General features: G+C 50.6%; 1 protein-coding gene across 1 annotated transcript in view; it reads left to right on the top strand.

The window, feature by feature from the left end:
• The window catches only part of STK32B (serine/threonine kinase 32B), a 337,485-nt gene extending 322,207 nt beyond the window's left edge, over positions 1 to 15,278 (top strand). The window contains exon 12 of the mRNA XM_070613278.1: positions 13,290 to 15,278. Within this exon, the coding sequence (XP_070469379.1) occupies positions 13,290 to 13,425 (136 nt within the window). The 3' untranslated portion in view covers positions 13,426 to 15,278. The remainder of the gene's footprint in view (positions 1 to 13,289) is intronic.
• The last annotated feature ends 5,141 nt before the right edge of the window (positions 15,279 to 20,419 follow it).

Consider the following 20,419-nt stretch of genomic DNA (forward strand, 5'->3'; position numbering starts at 1 on the left):
CTCTGGTGGAATGAGCCTTATGACATGAAGGAAGGGGTTACTCTCCCTGAGTGTCTTTGAGGCTTCTCTCCAGTGCATCCTGGTGGCATGGTGGCTTGCATCCAGCAGATGGCCATTAGGGCACATTTTGATTGGGCAACCCACTTTATGCCATTTAGTCTGTGTATCCATCCTGGGAGCCAGTTACTTTTATTCCCCCATTTTACAGGTAAGGAAGGGCAGGCATAGAGTAGGGTGAGGGCACATGGCTAAGAGGTGGCAGGGCTGGGGTGCCAGGGGAGCAGTCTGGTTCCAGAGCCCAAGCGCTAAATCAAAATGCAAAACAGCCCCTGGCCGTGCACCTTAAATGTCAGACAAAAAATTGCCTGCAGCCCAGTAGACGCCATCAGTTGGTGAACCCGGAACATTACAGGTACAAGATCGTACAAATTAACAGGACCCAAGCCTGTCTTCCTTACCTCTCCTGAGACAACACAACAGCTGCAAGCCACACCTTCTCAGCTGGGGATGGAGGTGGGGCACCTAGACGGAGACCACGGCAAGGTAAACAATCAAAACATTTAAAGTTTGCTGACTTCATCTGCCCAGGTGACCTCCCTGGAAGACCCCGGTAGTGAGACAGGGACCCTCCATCGTGGCCTGGAGCCCCTGGGAGCTGGAAGCAATGAGGCATGAGGATGCAATTTGTTTCAGGCCTGGGAATCAGACAGACCTGGTCCTGCTGCTCTCGGTGCTGTGAGCATGGTGGGGTCCCAGTCTCTCTGAGCCTCCGGCTCCTCATCTGTGCCATGGAGGGCTGGGCTGGATGTCAACAATCCTTGACTTTACCAAGGGCCGCCATTTGCAAAGCACTTTGACACCCCTCTTATCTCTTCAGCATCCCCCTGGGGAGGGAAGGAAAGGGTTATGCCTACATCTCATGGATTAATCTGCAAAGTGGGGAAAACCTTTCCCACCGGCTCCTCCCCCAACCCCACTGCTAGGAAGAGGCACACTGCGAGGACCCACCCTTCTGAAATCAAGGCCGGCACGTTTAGGTTCTCTTCAGTCCTTGAGATTCCAAAGGTGTGGTCCAAACGTCATTTTATAGGTGAGAGTAACGGGAAAGGCGGCTAACAGCTGAGAGCATCTCTTGTGCGCTGGGCCGTGGACCATGGGGTGGGAGCATCCTGAAGCCGTTCTCTCATTAAATTCTCATCCAATTTCTATCAGTAGGTATTTTTATTCCCCTTTCACAGACAGAGAAACTGCTAAAAACCTCATTCTGACTGCAGTGGCGTCTCTGAATTTCAGAGCCTAGAGGCTTTACTGCCCACTGAGGCAGAGGGGAGCGCAAAGCACAGGCGACTTAGCCAGGCCAGGCTTCCTGGGAACCCAGATACGCAAAGCAAGGCGGTGCCTTTCCAAAGTACAAGAAGCAGCCAGAGAAAATCCGCCCAGGGACCTGGGACAGCAGGAGAAATTTCAGACACCGATGGAAGTGGCCTAAGACACTCGACTGCAGATCCATGAAAACTCCGGGTCAAGAAATCACACAGGTGTCAGGACCCTCTGTCAACTTCACTCCTGTCTCAATCTAAGGAAGTGAAGCCCCGTCAAAGAAGCGTGACTCATCTTGACATATTAATCCCAGCCAACAAAAGACATGGAAATACAATGTTGCAGGTTTCCATAGGCTAAGGGGAGCTATAAAGACCCGACAAGTAGCCCTGAGTCTGTACAACCCTGTGTCACTAAAAGGCACATGCTGGCAATTGGTCTGCTCCGACTTAAATCATTTAAAGTCCCATCTTTGTTTTCCCTTCTATCAGTTTTCTCTAGTAAAAAAGAGGTTCCTTATTTTTCCTGTGAATATTTATAGGCTTTATTAAGCCTTTGTAAAATGAGACTGTGGTATAAATTTGAAATTTATAAATAGGATCTAATGGTCTATTTTGGAGTAAATATTGTTGTTGTTGTTATGTTTTAATCCTGGTCTAATTTTCTCTGTGTTGCATATAAAAATCTCATTGCTAGCCAATTAAATGAAATTATACTATCATTTTTTTAATATATTGAAAATTTGTTATATGCCACACACTGTGCTTGGTGCTTTGTAGACATTTGTATTTTATCTAAAATAAATCCTCACCACAACCTCGATTTGTAAGATTGACATGTAGAGAGAAGGAGTCCTTTGCCTGAGGTCACTAGGCAGAGGTCACTGGGACTTGAGGTTCCACATGGGGACCTTTCATTAAAATGTCCAAGTGAAGGGGCTGGCCCCGTGGCCGAGTGGTTAAGTTCGCGCGTTCCGCTGCAGGCGGCCCAGTGTTTCGTTGGTTCGAATCCTGGGCGCGGACATGGCACTGCTCATCAAACCACGCTGAGGCAGCGTCCCGCATGCCACAACGAGAAGGACCCACAACGAAGAATATACAACTATGTACCGGGGGGCTTTGGGGAGAAAAAGGAAAAAAAAAATAAAATCTTTAAAAAAAAAAAAAAATGTCCAAGTGAAGGAAATGAGTGGTCCTGCTAGGAATGCATGTGAAAAACGGAATACACACAGTGAGATTCTGAAGTGTGTGCTTAGGGGCAATTGGTAACTTCTCTTACGGTCCTTAATGTTGGTTTCCACCGCTTGCTCTAGCTTCACTCCTACACCCAGGCTTCTTGTGAAAAAGCCGTAGATTCTCTGCCTGAGACCCTGCTGTTGTGGGTTGCATTGTGTTGCCCCAAAAGGATGTGTAAAAGTCCCAACCCCCAGTCCCTGTGAATGCGACCCCACTTGGAGATAGAGTCTTTGTAGAAGTAATCAGGTTGAGATGATGTGGTACCGGACTAGGGTGGGCCCTAAACCCAATGACTGGTGTCCTTCTAAGGAGAGAGAGATTGAAAGACAGACAGACACCAGCATAGGGAGAATAGAGACAGGGAGAATGCCATGTAAAGATGGAGGCAGAGATTGGAGTGATGCGGCCACAACCCAAGGGACACCAGGAAGCTAGAAGAGGGAAGGAAGGATTTCTCCCCTGAGCCTGGCAGACGCCTTGATTTCACACTTCTGGCCCCCAGAACTCTGAAAGAAATCAATTTCTCTGAGAGAAGAAGCCGCCCAGTCAGTAGTACTTTGTTAGGCAGCCTGGGAAACAAATGCACCTTCCAGGACTAATGAAGGTCCCATGACTCGCAGTGCCGTCTCTCCGTCTAACCCTTGGTTTCTCCCCAGTTTCAACCGAAATTTTAAGCATGTCTATCATTCTCAGAAAAGTTATTTTACAAATAAATAATGTAAAATAAATAAAAATTATAGTAATTTTAAAAGTACTGACATTTGACACATGAGTAAATTAGTGATATTTTAATAAATTTAATAATAATATGTCTATGTCCCATTGCTAACATAGGCATTCATATGTATATATATATATATGACATATAACATATATATATATATAACATACACATATGTCCCATTGCTTAACCTAGAAAAATTGTGGCTCCAGGAGGTTAGAGAGACAGACACCAGTGTAAGTGGTGAATTTTCTGAGACTGTCATGGCTTCAAGGGATGGGGGCAAAAGCAAACGGCTTAGGTGAAATGGGAATTTTTGGAGGACTCGTGTAGCCACAGGGAGGGCTGGGGTGCAATGGGCCTAGGTAATGGAGCCAGAGCCAGGAAACCTGCCAGCACCCACGCCTTCCTTCTCCCAGCGACTTCTTTCTCTCTGTACATCGAAGTCATTTTCTTTTACCGTAAGCCAGTTCTTTGTACACAGTGGAAAATGTGAGTGCTGAGCGCTCCAGTGTCTCCCAGTTCTACCATCAAACTCAAGAAGGTAGATCAAACAGGGAGCTGAGGAAAAGGAAGAAAAAGTTTTCCTGCTCTCAAATTCAGGTATCTGAGAGAATGACTCTGATTGGCCCAGCTTGGGTCAGGTGCCATTCCCTGGACCAATCAAATCTGGCAACTGGAGGAGGATGGTGATTGGTGCTATTGGGTCAGGTGCCCACCCTTAGACCAATCAGCTGTGACCAGGGAGGTAAGGTCTATAAAAAGGTGGCAGCTCCTGTCTGAACCTGGTCCTGGAAAGGCAAAATCATGGCAGTGCACTCCACTTGGAAAGTAAAGATGGTAGTGTAGGGTTAATAGAGTCCAGGAGAGGAAAGAATAGGGAATGACAGGTGTTGGGGGTTGGGACAGGTTAGTACAGAAAAGGCAGGTGGCCCCCTTTGGCTTCCCACCTGACCTCCTCCCTTCCTCTGGGCTGGAACATGGTAAGCGTACATGGATGGGGGCAGAGCAGTGAAGGGACAGAGAGGGCTGGCTGCCCAGGCACAGAGGTAGTGGCCCCAAAGTGGACCACTAACTCAGGCCCTTGACCATCAAACAGTTCATTGCTGTTTTGAGCCACAGGCATTTCCCATGGGAACTGGGGCCATGATTCACCAACACACCAGCGTGCAGGCCTCCAGACCTCCTCTCTGAGCCTGCTGCCAGGCACAAACTCTCAAGCTCGGTGGCTAACAACAACAGATTTATTTCTTGTTCACACTGTGTGTCCATGGCAGGTCAGCTGAGGGTGCTGTTCCCATGTCACCGTCATCCTCCTCCTTACTCCAGGCAGGACCCAGGCTGAGGGAGCATCTCTGGAACATTGCAGTGACAATGACAGAGGGAAAGAGACTTTGAGAGGGTCTCAGCTCGGCCATGTTCCAGCCTGATGATAGCACTTCGACTCCCACTCGTTGGCCCAGGGGAGCCAGGAAGTGCCAATCCTGCCACGTGCCAGGAGAGGGGCAAATCACAACGTTTGGTGAGCACTGTTAGTGACTGCCCATCCGTCAGTCCCCCGGGCAGGCCCTTCCTGTGCACCTGCCCATGTCAACGAGGACCCAGAAAGTCTCCCCCTTATGCCAACTCAGACGCAGAGATCAGCCGCCCCTCTAGATCTAGAGAGAAAACTGCTAGTGTCGATGTACAGGAAGGTGCTCTTGGCTGGGAGGACCGCAAGAGCAAAGTCCTCCATGTGAGCCCAGCTCGCCTCTGAGAAGCTGTGTGACCTACCACCAGTTGCTCATCCTCCTTATGTCCCTTTCTCACCCTCAGAATGGGCATTGTTAATTCTCATCCGGAAGGGGGGATGTAGGTGTCACACGAAGAGCTATTGAATGAGAATGCGCTCAGCAAATCTCGACCCCCGTTACTCAGAAACCTGAGACGGCCATCCCTTCCAACTTCCCAGGGCTGATCTATTTGCAAGGGAGTGTGGAGAGGGAGAGACGGTAAGATAATCCTCTACACTTTGCTATATCACACCCATGGTGTAGCTGACGCCATCCATCCATCCATCCGAAGACTTCCTCAAATACGTTTGCTTCAGGCAACAGCAGATAAAATAGAATTTTAATGCTTCTGGCCAAAGGCTGTTATTGAATTTGTGAGATAAGCATTGCATACAAAGTGATCTTCCTAATAAGTGATGAGGTTTGAAAGTGGAACAGCTAGTTATACAGTCTTTACTTGAGGAAGAGACATCTCATGGGAGACTGGGAAAATGTACCAGTCAGAGTCCCAGAGGAAATCCTCCGTGGAGAATTTGTTGACAAAGGATGGATTACAAAGTTGTGGGTGCAGGGGCATCATAGAGGCAAGTGCAGTAAGCTTGGGCTTCATAGAAGCCAAAGTGTTTCTGCTTGGAGGCTGGAAGAGACCAGGAGAGGGCTGCCTCGATTGGAGCCGTGACCTCCCATTGTTCCCAGCAGCTCGCGGTGACAGTGCAGGGAGAGGGCTGCGGACTAGATGCTCAAACTTGACTGGCTTTGCACCTGCTGACCTCCATCCGGGCACCCCACTGGCCAAACCCCGCTGGAAGTCCACGGGCATGGGAGCCTTTGATATGGCCCCTCCAAGTCCGACTCCCAGGCTGGAGAGCAGGTGGAGAGTGGGGCAGAGTGGATGTGGGGGACAAGGGAAGATGGTCATCCCAGGGGGCTTCTAAGAACCAAAGGAGTGTCCTATGAAAGAAAAATCAGAATCGGCTGAATAATTCCAGGAAGCACACCAAAGGCCAATTGGGGGAAGCTACCAGGCAGCAGGTTGCTCAGTTTCAATTCTCCATGAAAGAAAAGTGTCTAAGGATTTGAGCTGTCCCCACGTGGAACGGGCTGTCTTGGAAGGTGGGCAGCAGGGTTTTGGGAAGCCTGGCTGGGTCTCTGCTGGGGATGCTAGAGAAGGGATTCTTGCAGTGTATGCACAGTTAGACCAGGTGGCTTTTTGCCTTCTTCCCTTCAATATCCACCCCCATCCCCAACCAGACAACCATTGTTCAAGTTGGTGTATGCCCTTCCAGAACTTTCCTGTAGTTTCAACTCTGGTTTTTATGAACCATAGAGAATCAGTATACATAATAGCCAGGAGCAAAGACTCTGGAGTCAGACTGCCTGGGTTTGAATCCTGATCCTTGCTAGCTTTGTGACCGTGGACCTCCCACTAATGCCTCAGTTTCCTCATCTGTAAAATGGGGTGTTAATACCTACTTCCTAGGGTTTCTGTAAGGGCAAGTGAGTTAATACATGTAAATGCTTAACAGCCCCTACCACGTAATCAGTTGGCACTACCCAAGTGTTTACTAGTAATAGTAACTATGTATGAAATTATCAGACCAATATAGTGCCATATCAATTCTGTGCTGTGTCAAACATTATTTTCCCTTAATTTTTTACCAACACATACACACACATACACACAAAATAACAGACAACCTATTCCAGCTCCCTCAGCCACAGGAGAGAAAGCTCCATGCATGTTAACTCATGCAAATTGTCCACGAAGCCTGTTAACTCCCCGATTCTGCACATGGCAATCCAGTTTTGTCCAGCTACGATCCCCTGTTCCTCTGTTTCATCATGACTGGCCTCCTTCCCCCTCGAGATGCCAAGAGGGAGCCTGCCGAGCTGGGCAACACTCTGCTAAGGAAGGTGAAGACCACACTGGGTATTCACCCCTCTGTTGGCCTGCTCATCCTCCCAGCACATATTGTGCAACTGCCCCAGGCCGCCCACTGGGCCGGGTGCTGTGAGGGCACAGGTGGCGTGCTGTGGCCCTTGCCTGGTGGAGAGACCCGTAACCAGGGAGGAGACCTGGTTCCAGTCGCCAGTTCTGTGCCCCTACCTTCCCTGGTTTTTGAGACCCCCGCCGTGACTCCTAGAGCTGGATTCCACCTCTCTCAGCCTGTTGTCCTGTTTCACCCACTTCTGGGTCCCAACCCTCTGCTGCTCCATGTGTATCCCATTCCAGTACCCTCCACTCCTCCAGGTCTTCTGCGCTGACCCCCCAGGATGAGGCCTGCAGAACCGTCTGTGCAGGCCTCCTTGCTGGGAGACATTCATCAGAACTATGGCAGGAAGTTAAGTTTTACCTGCTGATCCTCAGATTCCCCATCTGCAAAATGGGAGTATCTCCCCACTGCGATCATCATCGTAAAAATAGCGGCCCTTTGTAAAGTGCCTGCTCCAGGGCGGACGGAAAGCTCACATTGGTTCATCTTCCCCTCTAAGGAGCTGTTATCCCCATGTTACAGAGAAGGGAAGAGAGGCTTAAAAAAGTGGCACGAGTTCCCCCAGGCCACTCAGCTGATAATAGCAAAGCTGGAATTTCGGTTTAATTCTCTAAGACTCCAAAGCCTGCACTCTCCCACTGCGCCACACTGCATTCTGGAACCAGAGTCAGGAAGGATCAAGGGGAGAGAGGTGACACACTGTGGATAGGTGTGAGAGCACTTTAAAGAGCTTCTCTTTTTTAAAGAACACGGCGCAGACGAAAGCTGGCCTTTCTCATAGAGGACGTCTGGCCTCCTCTACAGATGGTCGGCGGCAGACGGATGTTGGTATTAAACGGACTCCATCCTGGGTTTATGAAATAGCTTGATTTGATATTGGTCTGATCGCTAACCGTTTTATTTTAGTCCTGTGTAGAGCTTTGCCTTTGAAACCTGCCTCCAGCCCGATTTATTACGAGTTTGAATATGCGTCCTACTCTCGCTGATCGATCGAGGTTCTCTGTCACAGAGCACTGCCTTCTGGCATCTAATGGTTGGGTTCAGGAGGGCTGAGAGCGCTCATAGCCGTCACTCAGAATTCTGGTCACAAAGCTGACAATCAATTTGATAAGTTGGCCGAGAAAATTAAACGCTCCTGCCATTGCGGAGATAACAGCCAATTTGCATCCATGGACTTGAGCTGCGCCTAGCAGGATATGTAAAACCCTTTTTCATTTCCTCCTGAGTTACAGATAACTGGGCTGTGGGCTAGTCATCTAAGCCAGCTCTCGGGGCCGACCATAATGTTTTCATATCTCTGTCGTGGTTCGTGGATTTCTATGTGAGCAACATGAGCTTTCCTAATTCCTTCAGAGTGTGGAGAAGTCCTTCCGTGCTCCTCTGCTTCCAGTTCCGATTGAATGGCGTAGGGTTCAGGGGAAAGAGCAGGGGTCTTGGAGACAGAGAGGCCTGGGTTTGAATCTGGCCTCCCAAAGTCACATGTCTAGTAAGTGGCAGACCCAGGTGTAGAAAGAGCCTGGCTCCAAGCCCAGCTCCTTAATGCTATGCCATATTGCTTCCTTCCAACGGAGACTTCGTCACAGTGAATGTTGACTGTTTGTTCTCTGTCCTGATCCCCAGCCCCTTCAACTGTAAGCCTGGGACTGAGAGCCTGGCACTCAGGTAATACTGGTGGAAAGGATGTGTGGAAGGATAGGGAGATGAATGGGTAGTTGGGTGGAGGGTGAATAAGCATTCATCAGATGAGTGAGTGCCAGTGATGAATGGAAATATGGGAGTAGACAGATGAATGGATAGGCAGAAGAGTGGTGGATGGGGGCCAGCCCAGTGGTGCAGCGGTTAAGTGCACACATTCCGCTTTGGCAGCCAGGAGTTCACCAGTTTGGATCCCAGGTGCAGACATGGCACCGCTTGGCACACCACGCTGTGGTTGGCGTCCCACATATAAAGTAGAGGAAGATGGGCATGGATGTTAGCTCAGGGCCAGTCTTCCTCAGTCAAAAGAGGATTGGTAGCAGTTAGCTCAGGGCTAATCTTCCTCAAAAAAAAAAGAAGAGTGGTGGATGGATGGATAGATGGGTGGATGGATAGTAGATGAATAGGTGATGGATGGGAGGTAGATGAGTGGGTGGATGGGTAATACGGGGGTGATGGGTGGATCAGTGGATGGGTGGATAGTGTATGGATGAATTGATGGGTGAATGGAGGGATGAGTAGGTGGATGGGGGTGGTGGATAGATGGATGGATGGATATATGGGTAGCTGATGAATGGATGAAATAGATAGATGGATGGGTGAATATGCGGATGTGTGGGTGTATGGGAGGTGGACAGGTGATTAGGTCCATGGATGAAGGGTAGATAGGCAGATGAGTGGCTTGGACAGGATTGAGGGTAGATGATGGACATATGGGAGTGGGCGGATAATTGGATGGATGGGTGAATGAATGGCTGGGAGATGAGTAGGTGGTGGCGAGTGGGTAGATGGGTAAATAGAGGGTGTATGGGGGAATAATGAATGGGTGGATAGTGAATAGACGAAATGGATGGACAGGTGATTAGGTGGATAATTAGATAAGTGGATGAGTATTGTGTGTCTCAGCCAGTTGATAACTCATGTTGTGACTGGACTAGCCCTTGTGGTTCTTATGATTGCAAGATGTCCTCAGCAGTAACCATCAGGAAACTTTGAAAAAAGAAGGGGCCCCAATAGTCAGTTATGGAAATCAACCAAGACCTCTAAAACAAAGGTGCCTGGGGTAGAGAGGCAGCCTGGCTCTTTATCTAGTCATGTGGCTGGCACTGTGTTTATTCAAGATAGTCATCTTTGAAGTGGATGCCTCTTTGAAGTAGATGCCTCTGCAATCAGAGCTTAAGTCAGGCACTTGCGTTACAAAAAGAAAACTCAGCTGTCAGGACTTACACCACAGTGAAGAATAGATAGGTAGATAGGTAGCCATATTGGTAGATGGGTGGATGGTGAATGGATGAGGTAGATAGATGGATGTGTGTGTGTGTGGATGGGAGGTGGATGGGGGGTAGGTGACTAGGTAAGTGGATGAGGGATGGACAGGTAGGTGAGTAGGGGTGGACAGGTGAGGTGGGGGTGGGAAAGATGGGCGGACCTATGGGAGTGGATGGATGGCTAGATGGATGGATGGAGTAAATGAATGGGCAGATGGATAAGTAAATAGATGGATAGAGGGATGGAAAATGGATGGGTGAGAGGATGAATTTATGGATGAGTGGACGGTGGATGGACAGTAAATTGCTAGTGGGTGGGTGGGAGTGCCGACGTAGTGGGAAGAATGCAGGCTTTGGAGCCTCCCAGAACTGGAGTAGAATCCCAGCCCTGTAGGCTGTAGGTGAAGAGGTGGCTGCCCACAGAAGGGTCCTTCCTTCTTGATTCTGCCTCCTTGGCTCACACTGAACCTGGTGGTAGGTTGCAAGGGGTATGGCCCACATCTCATTTAGTCACTGCTCTAGGCCTCCAGTACTCATGGTCACAGTATTCTATGTATGACCCTCCATAGAGGAGGGGAGACTTGAAACAGCTAATTCTGCCTCTTAAGATAGCTCTGGCCAAAAGGAGCTGCGAGAGTGGCTGAAACCATCAACTCCAGCGAGGACTCTGGTACACACTGCAGTGTTCTTTCCCACTTTCTGTGCCTTCCCTCACTGTGCCCCTTCGTTTCAGATCTCCCTCCGTCCCTCCAGCTACCCACATTCCATACCAATCCTTAAAGCCCAGCTCAAATGCTGCCTCCTGCAGGAAGCCTTCCCTGATCCACACGAGATTTCAGAATCTCTCTCTCCCTCATTGGGCTCTCTCATCACTATGCTCCCCCTTTGTTATGCAGCTTTTGAAGCTTTATTTTCTGTTATAATTGGAGAAGTGCAGGAGCCCAGAGATAACAGTGCTATTGATGCTGTGTTTGGGCATGTAAAAGAAAATCTTTTTTTTTAAAGGAAATTTTGGGGAGCTGGCCTGGTGGTGTAGTGGTTAAGTTTGCACACTCTGCTTCAGCAGCCCACGGTTCATGGGTTTGGATCCCAGGCACGGACCTACACACCACTCATCAAGCCATGCTGTGGTGGCATCCCATGTACAAAATAGAGGAAAATTGGCACAGATGTTAGCTCAGGGCCAATCTTCCTCACCAACAAAAATAAATTTAAAAAATACATAAAAGGAAGATGGTTTTTTTTTCTTTTTTTGGCAGGGAAAGATTCACCCTGAGCAAACATCTCTTGCCAATCTTCCTCCTTTTTTTTTTTTTCCCTCCCCAAAGCCCCAGTGCATGGTTGTATATCCTAGTTGTAAGTCCTTCCAGTTCTTCTATGTGAGCCGCTGCCTCAGCATGGCTACTGACAGATGGGTGGTGTGGTTCCGCGACCAGGAAACGAGTCCAGGCCACTGAAGCAGTGAGAGCGCCAAACTTTAACCACTAGGTCATCAGGGCTGGCTCTAATTGAAAATCTTAATGAGATTCATCTTTAACTTGTGCTATAACCAGAGAATTACACGGCATGACAATTATGGCCCGACGGCCGTGTCCTGCTTTGGAAGAGCAATCACTTCCCATTCACTCCCGTAGGTTTCTTACCCATGCGAGTTTTTCGTGGTTTTGAGCTGACTTCCTCTCCCGAGGCACCTGAGAGAGTCTCTCAGAGTGGAGAGGAGGAAAGAGAAGAGACAGGGAGGAAGACGATGCCCAGCCCTGCCAAGAAGTACGGCCACCTCCTTCCCTCACTCGAGACTCCCCTCTCTGCCCACTTTGTCCTCTAGGTCCCAGCACTGTCCTCTGGGTCCTGACCCCTCCTCCACCAGGAAGATGTATTTTGACCCTGACCACCTTTCCCAGTCGTCTGCCCTGAGAGCTGTAGGCTCCAGGGCAGAGGGACTGCCCACCCTGTCCTGGTCCCTCTGGTGGACAGGGGGCAGGAGGCAGTAGCCACCGCGGTCACTGTCTTAGAGAATACTGCGTTGCTGCCGGTGTTTCAGTAACCTGACAGACTTGCTCACATGTGGCACTGTTGCACACACTACGCATCCGCACCACGTGTGCATGCACACGCACACACTCACACACAGCTGTGACCTGCCCGAGGCCGTGGACTGTGTCATATCCATCTGGGGACCATCCATAGTGTTCTGCATGTGGGTTTGCTGGACAGGACGGCTCTTCTATCGAAACCGGGCGATAGGCCTGCGCTCTGACAGAGCACACTGATGTAAAAGCAGAGAGACGGCTGCAACCCGTGTCTTTCAGAGCAAGGTAGCATGGCGGTAACCTTACTATTTCCAGCTCTGGTGGCTGGCACTAGATATTTCACACACATTCTCTCTGCCCCCCTTAGCCCCCTGCCAAGTGCATTATATCGTTCCTAGGTTTAGATAGGGAAACTGAGGCTCCGAAGAAGATGAGTAGGTTGACCCCTTGGCTCAAGTAGCCAGTGTCGAGAGCCAGGGTTTGAGGGGTTCTTCCCCGTCTCAGACTTCTCCCTGCCTCCTGAAATGTCTCCATTCCATTTTTTGCCCGCATCATCCACGTGCAGTGACAGCTGTGGGGTAGTGCGTGAACCCGAACTTGAAGATCAAAAAGAGAGGGATGCTGACATCTTAAGTCACATGGAAGGTGACCAGGTGGCCAGCTGTTAAGAAATGCAATGTTCAGAACCAAACTCCCCTGACCCGGTTTGTCGTGGGCTCTTTTGTGAGTCTGGGCACTCACTGTCTGGACAGATATTTGTAGGACGGTTTGCTCAGTGTCCATCTCCCCCTTTAGACCGTGAGCTCCATGAGGACAGACAACATGACTGCTTCGCTCGCCAGGGTTTCCTCTGCTCCCTGGCATGGTGGCTGGTACATCAGCAGGCGTTCAGTATGTATATAGGAGCAAATGATGTCAGCTCACCACCGCCAATGACTGCATGAGCTCAGGCAGATTCCATACCTGATCTCCTGTGGACTTCACAAGGAGCCATGAGGGAGGCATGACGGTCTCCAGTTTGCAGATAAGGAACCCGAGGCTCTGTGTGAGGTACTCACCTGAGTGCACCTGGGCTGGGCTTTGGCCCCAGGCCCACCTGGCTCCAGCGCAGCACGCGGGACGTGGTGGTGCTTCCCCAGGCCAGGGGAAGGTGTGGGCTGAAGGCTCCTCGGTGGCTCAGCCTTCCCAGGCATGTCTCCTGGCCGTCCCTCGCACTGTGTCATTAACTCAGGTCTGTGCTGTACTTCTCTGCAGGCTGAGGAGGCAGCAGGGGCAGAGCGGCCAGCTCTTGGACCCGGAAGGCCGAGCTGGGAGCCAGCAGAGCAAGCTGCAGGACGGGTGCAACAACAACATCCTCGCCCACGCCTGCTCCCGAGGCTGCAGCAGCTAAGCCGCCACCTGCAGCTGCTGGGCGGGACTGCACACATCTCTGCCCTGCACACCGACAGCCCGACAGCCATCTCTATGCCACGAGGGCCCCTGTCTCACCCCTGACAACATCAGATGCAGAGAGAGCCCTGGGCTTGGAGCTGGAGCGGGGAAGCCAGGCTTCTGGTCCCATCTGCCCAACTGACTCCCTGCACGACCTTGGACAAGGCTTGCCCTTCCTGTGCCTCAGTTTCTGCATCTGCCAAAGAGGTCCAACAGCTTTCCACCCCACCTCTGATTAAAAGGATTGGGGGAATCCAATTGGGTAGCAGACATCCAAAACCTTTGCCATTTATAAAATTGTTCACACATGCAAAATCTACCCTTACTATTTAAATGTACTCCCACCCCCCAAAGCAATTAGACCATCACAACTTTGCAGTGCAGGCCATCCTGGCTCATCAGACAGTATTTCTGAAAATGCGGCCGGACAGCACAGTAAACATCTGATGTGGCTGCCCTTCCTATGGAAACACCATTCCCGAATCCTGGAGCAAAACCCGAAGTGTCTTCATTTGCGTTCTCTGCCCGGCCAGTCCTTCTGACCTCAGATGGTGCGGCCTGCAGCCCAGCCTGGTCCCCAAGGTCTTGGTGCTGTGGATGCACTTTTCCCTCATTCACAGAGGACCACCCACCCCCCTTTAATTTCAGCAGGTCCCACCCCCACTCCACTCCGGGTGCTGGGATGGCATGTAGATGCCCATTCAGAAGGTCAAGCCACCGAGCATCCGTCCCTCCCTTAGAGTTTTATCAGAGTTCCTCCCCAAACCCCGCAGAACTCTGAGTCTCCATCCACTTCCAGGATTTGTTTCCTGGGAAGGGTGTAAAGTCGTCTCATCAGCATTGTCTCAAAGAGGGTCCCCAACTGCCACTGACAAGGTGGCCCCATATTGATGAATCAGGAAGTCTGCGTGGTTAGAACATTTACCCGGAGAACAGTGGGTTCCCACAGAAACAAACGGCTTTATGGTCTGTTCGGGGGTCACTTTGCCTTTGAATTGGGAGATGCTGTGGCATCGAGGATGAAGCTTAGACTTGGAGTCTGGCTTGTGTTCAGATCCAGCCCTGCTGTCTGCTAACCGGTGACCTTAGCAAATTGCCTAATCACCTGCGTGTCAGTTTCCTCGTTTTAAAGCGAGGATAATAAAACTAACCTTGCGGGGTTGTTACAGGGTTAATACCCTCCTGTGTGTAACGCACCCAGCACATACTGCTCACTGAATGGTAGCCGTCTCTTCTGAGCAGCAGCAGCGTCATTTGGAGACCATGTCCTAAGTCACTCATTTGGCAGGTCCGTGTTCTGTAGAAACAAGCCTGGTGTTTAGGACTCTGTGAACTTTTCTTCCTGGAGTCTTTGATATCCGTATATCCCCGTTAATGTTCAATTGTGTTTTTATGTTTTTATCCAATTTTCACTTTTTACATCATAAATCAATCGTTGGGACTGTCAACGTCATCTCTTAGATTTCTTAAGAGACATTTTAATGTATGCTGTGGTTTTATATTTTTATTTAAAAAAAGAAACGGTCATTGTTTTCCTCCTTTGAACCGAGGCTAGTTCTCGCGTGTGTTGTCCGGAGAAGTCTACTTGTCTTGCACAGTTTTCATTCTTCACTCCCCGTCGGCACCGTCCTGTCCCCTCCAGGAAGTAACGGGGCTGCTTCTCTCTCCGCTGTGATGGCGGCACGTGGGACTTCTCACTGGGCTGAGTCCGCGCGTGTCGGGCAGGAGCCCGAAGCAGCCCGAGAACCACTGCGTTTCCCGGCTCGGTCCCAGTGAGCGGTGTTCTTTGTTGCAAATAAACTATTTCTTGGACGTTGTTTCTTACAACTTTGTTCTCATTCAGGGCTGGGTGGGATAGGCAAGGTCCTCTTGGAGTCAAGAGGCTCGAGTTTAATTAGTGTCGGGGGTGGAGCTGGGGGGGGGGGGCGAGATGTTAAATCACCGATGAGTTTACTTTGCCCACAGAATATAACCAAACTCAGCAATCCAAGGCTCTATCCAACTCGATCACAATTTACATTCTTATTATTATCATCATTATTTTATACTTACGAAGGCACAATCTATTCAATAGGGAAAAATACAGAAAGTTCTCCACCTAAAGAAAAACGCTATTAAAATTTCCTCACATTGCCACTCAGACCTTCACACAGCACACACGTGGGTGCAACCGAACCAGTAATTGCTGTATCTACACGCTTCTGGATCGCCGCCTCCCTTCCTCCGCCCACCCTGTCTTCCCTACCTGGGATGCCTTTCAACCTGCAGCTCTCCATCAAAATACCCGCCCCTCCAGGCCAATTCCACCTCTTCCCTGATGCCTTCTGGGTCTCAGGGCAACACTAACTCAGGCCAGATGTAATCTCCTCCATGCACTAACGCCTTTTCTGTGACTCTCTTCCAGCTCTGAACACTGGCAACTGCACAATGGTGTTACTTTTGTCCATGGTGCATCCTCCTTGCCTTCGAGCTCCTAGGAGAGGTCAGATCCTCTTCTTGCCTGTATCCTCCTCCCACCTCCCATCTTCCAGTCCTAACAGCACCTGGCTCATAAGAGGTGATCGATAACTTTGAATGAATCAGGTAAGAGCAAGCCCAACACAGATTCTCTAAGTGGGTGAAGCTTACTCTGGCATCCTCCTGTCTCCTGTCTGGTCCCACTGCCACTTCCCAGGGCTTTTTCTCTCCCGGTCCCAGGGGTTTCCCAGAAGCTGCCCCCGCCCCCATGGAGTGCACAGTCCCCAGCTACTCCCCTTTCAGAGCCATCTCTTCTGAGGCCCCAGGTCCAGATGCGTTTTCCCTTCTTCATCTGAACCCCAGCCCCGGAGTACATAGCTCAGTCCAGTTACTGGTAAGAAAGCAATCTGATTAGAGAAATTCATACCCAAGAAAGAATTTGCGTTAGGATTCCCCATATAATTTGAAATCCAGGCACAGGAGGACAACCTGTAGACTAGTGGCATCAACAGGGCTTCCCTGCCACCACTGAAACATATCGCAGGCTTCTTAAGCCAGTAGGTAAAAATGGGTCGTATCTAGAGGAATAATAACCCTGAAGCTGGATGCTCTGAGTTCCTTCCCTTTTACCGGCAGATATTACAGGACATCGACCAGAATCCTCCTCCTCCCATTTCCCTGAGCAACCCCAGAGCTCTTCCATGTCCGTCAGAAGGTCCCCCTCGCCCACCAGTTTGTTGCCCCAGGGAGTGGGGAAAGGAGAGCCCCTGGAGAGCCTGGGCTGCCTGCAGCTTTGTCACTCTGCTGCTGGGTCAGCCAGCACGGTGCCTGGCCACCTGGGAGCCATGACCCGCCCCTCCAGGCTTCTGCTAGAACGTCAACCTCCACCCCTTCTCTCCCTCTCCAGTCAGTGGCGGCGCAGCTTCAGTTTGTTGTAATCAGCTCTTTTAAAGATGGTTCCAGGGGCCGGCCCAGCAGCATAATGGTTAAGTTCACACTCTCGGCTTCGGTGGCCTGGGTTCACAGGTTCGGATCCCAGGCATGGATCTGCACCACTCATCAAGCTGTGCTCTGGCAGCAACCCATGTACAAAAAAAGAGGAAGATTGGCACAGATGTTAGCTCAGGACTAATATTCCTCAAAGAACAAAAGAGGAAGATTGGCAACAGATGTTAGCTTAGAGCGAATCTTACCAAAAAAAAAAGATGGTTCCAACCCAGAGCTCTTGGGCTGTGGGCAACTCTCTTTTGTGTCTCCTCTCTTACCTTCTCAAAGCAGCCGAGCACAAGGTAGAGTGGTCCTGGGAGGGTCCCATGCAGCGTCACACTGATCCTAGGATCCCTGTCCCCTGCTATCCCCGAGCCCCTTTGCCAGGACTTGTCTCTCAGCTTCCTTCAGGGACCCCCGTCCATCAGACAGGTCTGCACCCATCTACACTCCAGTAGTGGGTTGGTCCACGTCCCTTTCCAGGATCCTGGGCCTGCACACAAATCAGCTCATGAATCAGACAGCTGCTTCCATGTCCCCACGTCTCCAATGATGGTTGGGGGCTGCTCCCCACTGGGCACACTGGTCCTCTCTGGAAGGAGCACAAGCCCACCTAGTCTGAGACGTGTGCAGCAAGAGCTGGCTTTGGAGTGGAGGAGCTGCATTCAAATCCCGGCCCCAGCATCCACTGTGTGGCCCCCGTGTGAGGCTCTCAGTGAGTCCCCACGTCTCTGAGTGTCAGTTTCTGCACCTGGGAGCAGAGCCTGGTAATTCTTGCTCTGCCTTTTTCACACAGCAGCTGTGAAGGTCAACTCTGGGGCTGGGAGTGGGTGCCCCCGTTAACTTGTAGAGCCCCGTGCAAAGCAGAAGTCCTTAGCAAGTGGGACATCACTTCCCGGGTCTTGAATCTCTTTGCATGAAGTGTCCAAGTTGACCTCTGCAGGAAGCGGCCTCCGCCACACACCGGCTCCATAAATCCTCCATCTCTGCCTCTTCCCACAAGCCTTCTTCAGGCTTCAGATCAAACAGCCTTCCCAGAAGCCTCTGCAGAGGCCAGATGCAGAGGGAACCCCATGGGCAGCGCCCAGGCTTACTCCTCCCCTGGGGAGTCCCACGCTGGGCCAGAGCTTAGAAGGAGCCAGAGGCTGGGAAACCCTGCTCATTCATGCCCACTCTCTGCAAGGAACTTGATGTGATTTTAATTCTATGGAGTATGTTCATCTTAGAGACGAAAAAAGGAACTTCTAAGAGGTCATAGAATTTGCCTAAGGCCACTCAGCTACTTTGTGGCAGAGTCAAGATTTGAACTGTCTGCCGGAATCCAAACCTCACGAATTTTCTATTACAGGGTAGTGACCCCACGGGGTTGACTTGGGGTGGCCCCTTCCCAATCTCAGTACGTTGGTCATCTGTGGCCCCTTTCACTAGAGGAGAGAGAGAGGGTGGCCAGGCGGTGGAGTCTCCCAGTGCAGACCCAGCTTCAGGATTTCTGACCTTGAGCATCCTACAGGAGATTTCCAGGGTAGGCAGGGGACAGAAGCCAAGGAAAGGCCAGTGCAACCCCTCCTTCCTTTCTTGTGGAAGCAAGAGTATTTCAATAGACCAGATGCAGGGAGAGGTTGCCTGGAACCCTTGACCTTGACCCATCCTGGAAACTTCCCTCTCTTAGGGAAGGGAGGGGTGAGTTGAGAAGAGACTTCTGAGTCAGTCACAGGGCTTGATTACAACAGTGGTGTCAGAGCATCAGTGAGTTCTCGTGCTGGCTCTCCATGCCCCATTTCCCTCAGGAGGCTATGAAGGAGGCCAGCAGGCCTGCACACACACCATAGGGTGCATTACAGAAGAGGTGCCCTGAGCCCAGGGAACCCAGTTGCTTTGTAATGGGCAGTGAGCATGCCCGCCCTTTGTTCCTGAGAGAGACATGGCCTCCATCAGTCAAGTCTGTTCACAGCACCAATGTCCTTGGGAAGACCTTCTGGAACAAAAGGGCAATCGGCCTCATTTATAAGACACACCAACACAAGAGGCCCATTGAGTTGTCTCCCAGCATCTTCAAGCTGGGAGCCCTTGGCATCCCTGCATCACCCAGCCTGCTGGGTGTATGAACGAACTCCATTTTACACATGGCAGAATGGGACTAGTAGACACAGGAGTGACATCTGCAGTCGGCTCAGGAGCAATTCTTATGAGCAGCGGATTCTGATTCAGTGGATCTGAATTCAGCCTGAGATTCTGCATTTCTAACAAGTTTCAGGCACGCTAACAGTACTGAACCAGGGACCACACTTGGAGTAACAAGGATCCAGAATGTTCTGCCCTCAGGCCAACCCAGCCACACCCATTTGTTTCCATGTGTCTAGTTGCTTTCGAACTACAACTGCAGAATTGAGTAGTTGCAACAGAGACCAGAGGGCCTGCGAAGCTGGAAATATTTACCATCTGGCCCTTTACCGGAGAAGTCTGCTGACCCCTGATCCAGGAGACACATCTGGGACATCAAGTAGACAGATAAATGCACACTTGCCTTGCACACCAGCAATTCAGCTCTGCGAGTTCCCCGTGGGGAAGAACTTGCGCAGAGACCCACGGTCAATTCTGCCCGCGTGGGTTGACCACTGGGCTTTTTCCCAACTGTGGGCCCTCATCAATAACCCCTTCCCAGTTGGGTGTTATTGAGAATCACCCTCTTTCTGTCTTCTTCCCCATGCTAGCGGGTCCTCCCAGCAGCCCTCCATATAGTGTCTCTGCTTTGTGAAGCTTAATTTCTGCCACAATGGACCAGTGACGGTTACATGTCCCACCCCACTCCACCCGACTCCAGGCAGTGAACTCCATCCGGGTGGGCTGTGTGCAGCTGGCCCCCCGCACAGAGCTGCCTTAAGGCAGGTTCTCAGTGGACATGGAAGGAGTGCAGACACTCCCACCTTGGAGCTCAACTTGGGCCACATTTAGCAAACGGCTGTCACTTTGATGATTCAGCCCACGCACTGTGCCTCTCACTGTTTGCTGCCTGTTCCATTCCCTCATCCTACCTTGAACATGAAAGTATGGTGAGGCTTCTCTTGTGTTTAATTACTAAATGTCACAAAGAACAAGTAGCTTGTTCTTCCTGGGTAATCACAACAAATGTGATTAATGGCATTCCTTCTCAGCGTGTTTATGCCCCATCCCCCAAACGCACACTGTCTGATTCTTTCCTCTCTGCAGGGGGAGGGGCAAGTTACACAGAGACCCTTCCCCGGCATAGAGGCTGCCATCCTGGCATCATCCTGGCGTCGTCCTAATTGTAAGAATCTATTTGGATAACCATCGCTTAATTCAATGGTATTGTCTAAATAGAAATTCATTTTACCTGTCATCTTTAGTCAACTCTTAACAATTAAGGAGGAGCGTGGGGAGTTCTCGAATGGAGTTCTGGCCAGGATGAGCAAAACCTGAATCTTATTTTGCCAATCAGCTCTTCCCCATTGCCCCATCTCCCGTTACACCAGGTTCTCAAGGGAGCTCAG

This window comes from Equus przewalskii, chromosome 3 (genome assembly GCF_037783145.1).
Source record: "Equus przewalskii isolate Varuska chromosome 3, EquPr2, whole genome shotgun sequence".
In the NCBI taxonomy this organism is placed as follows: Eukaryota; Metazoa; Chordata; class Mammalia; order Perissodactyla; family Equidae; genus Equus; species Equus przewalskii.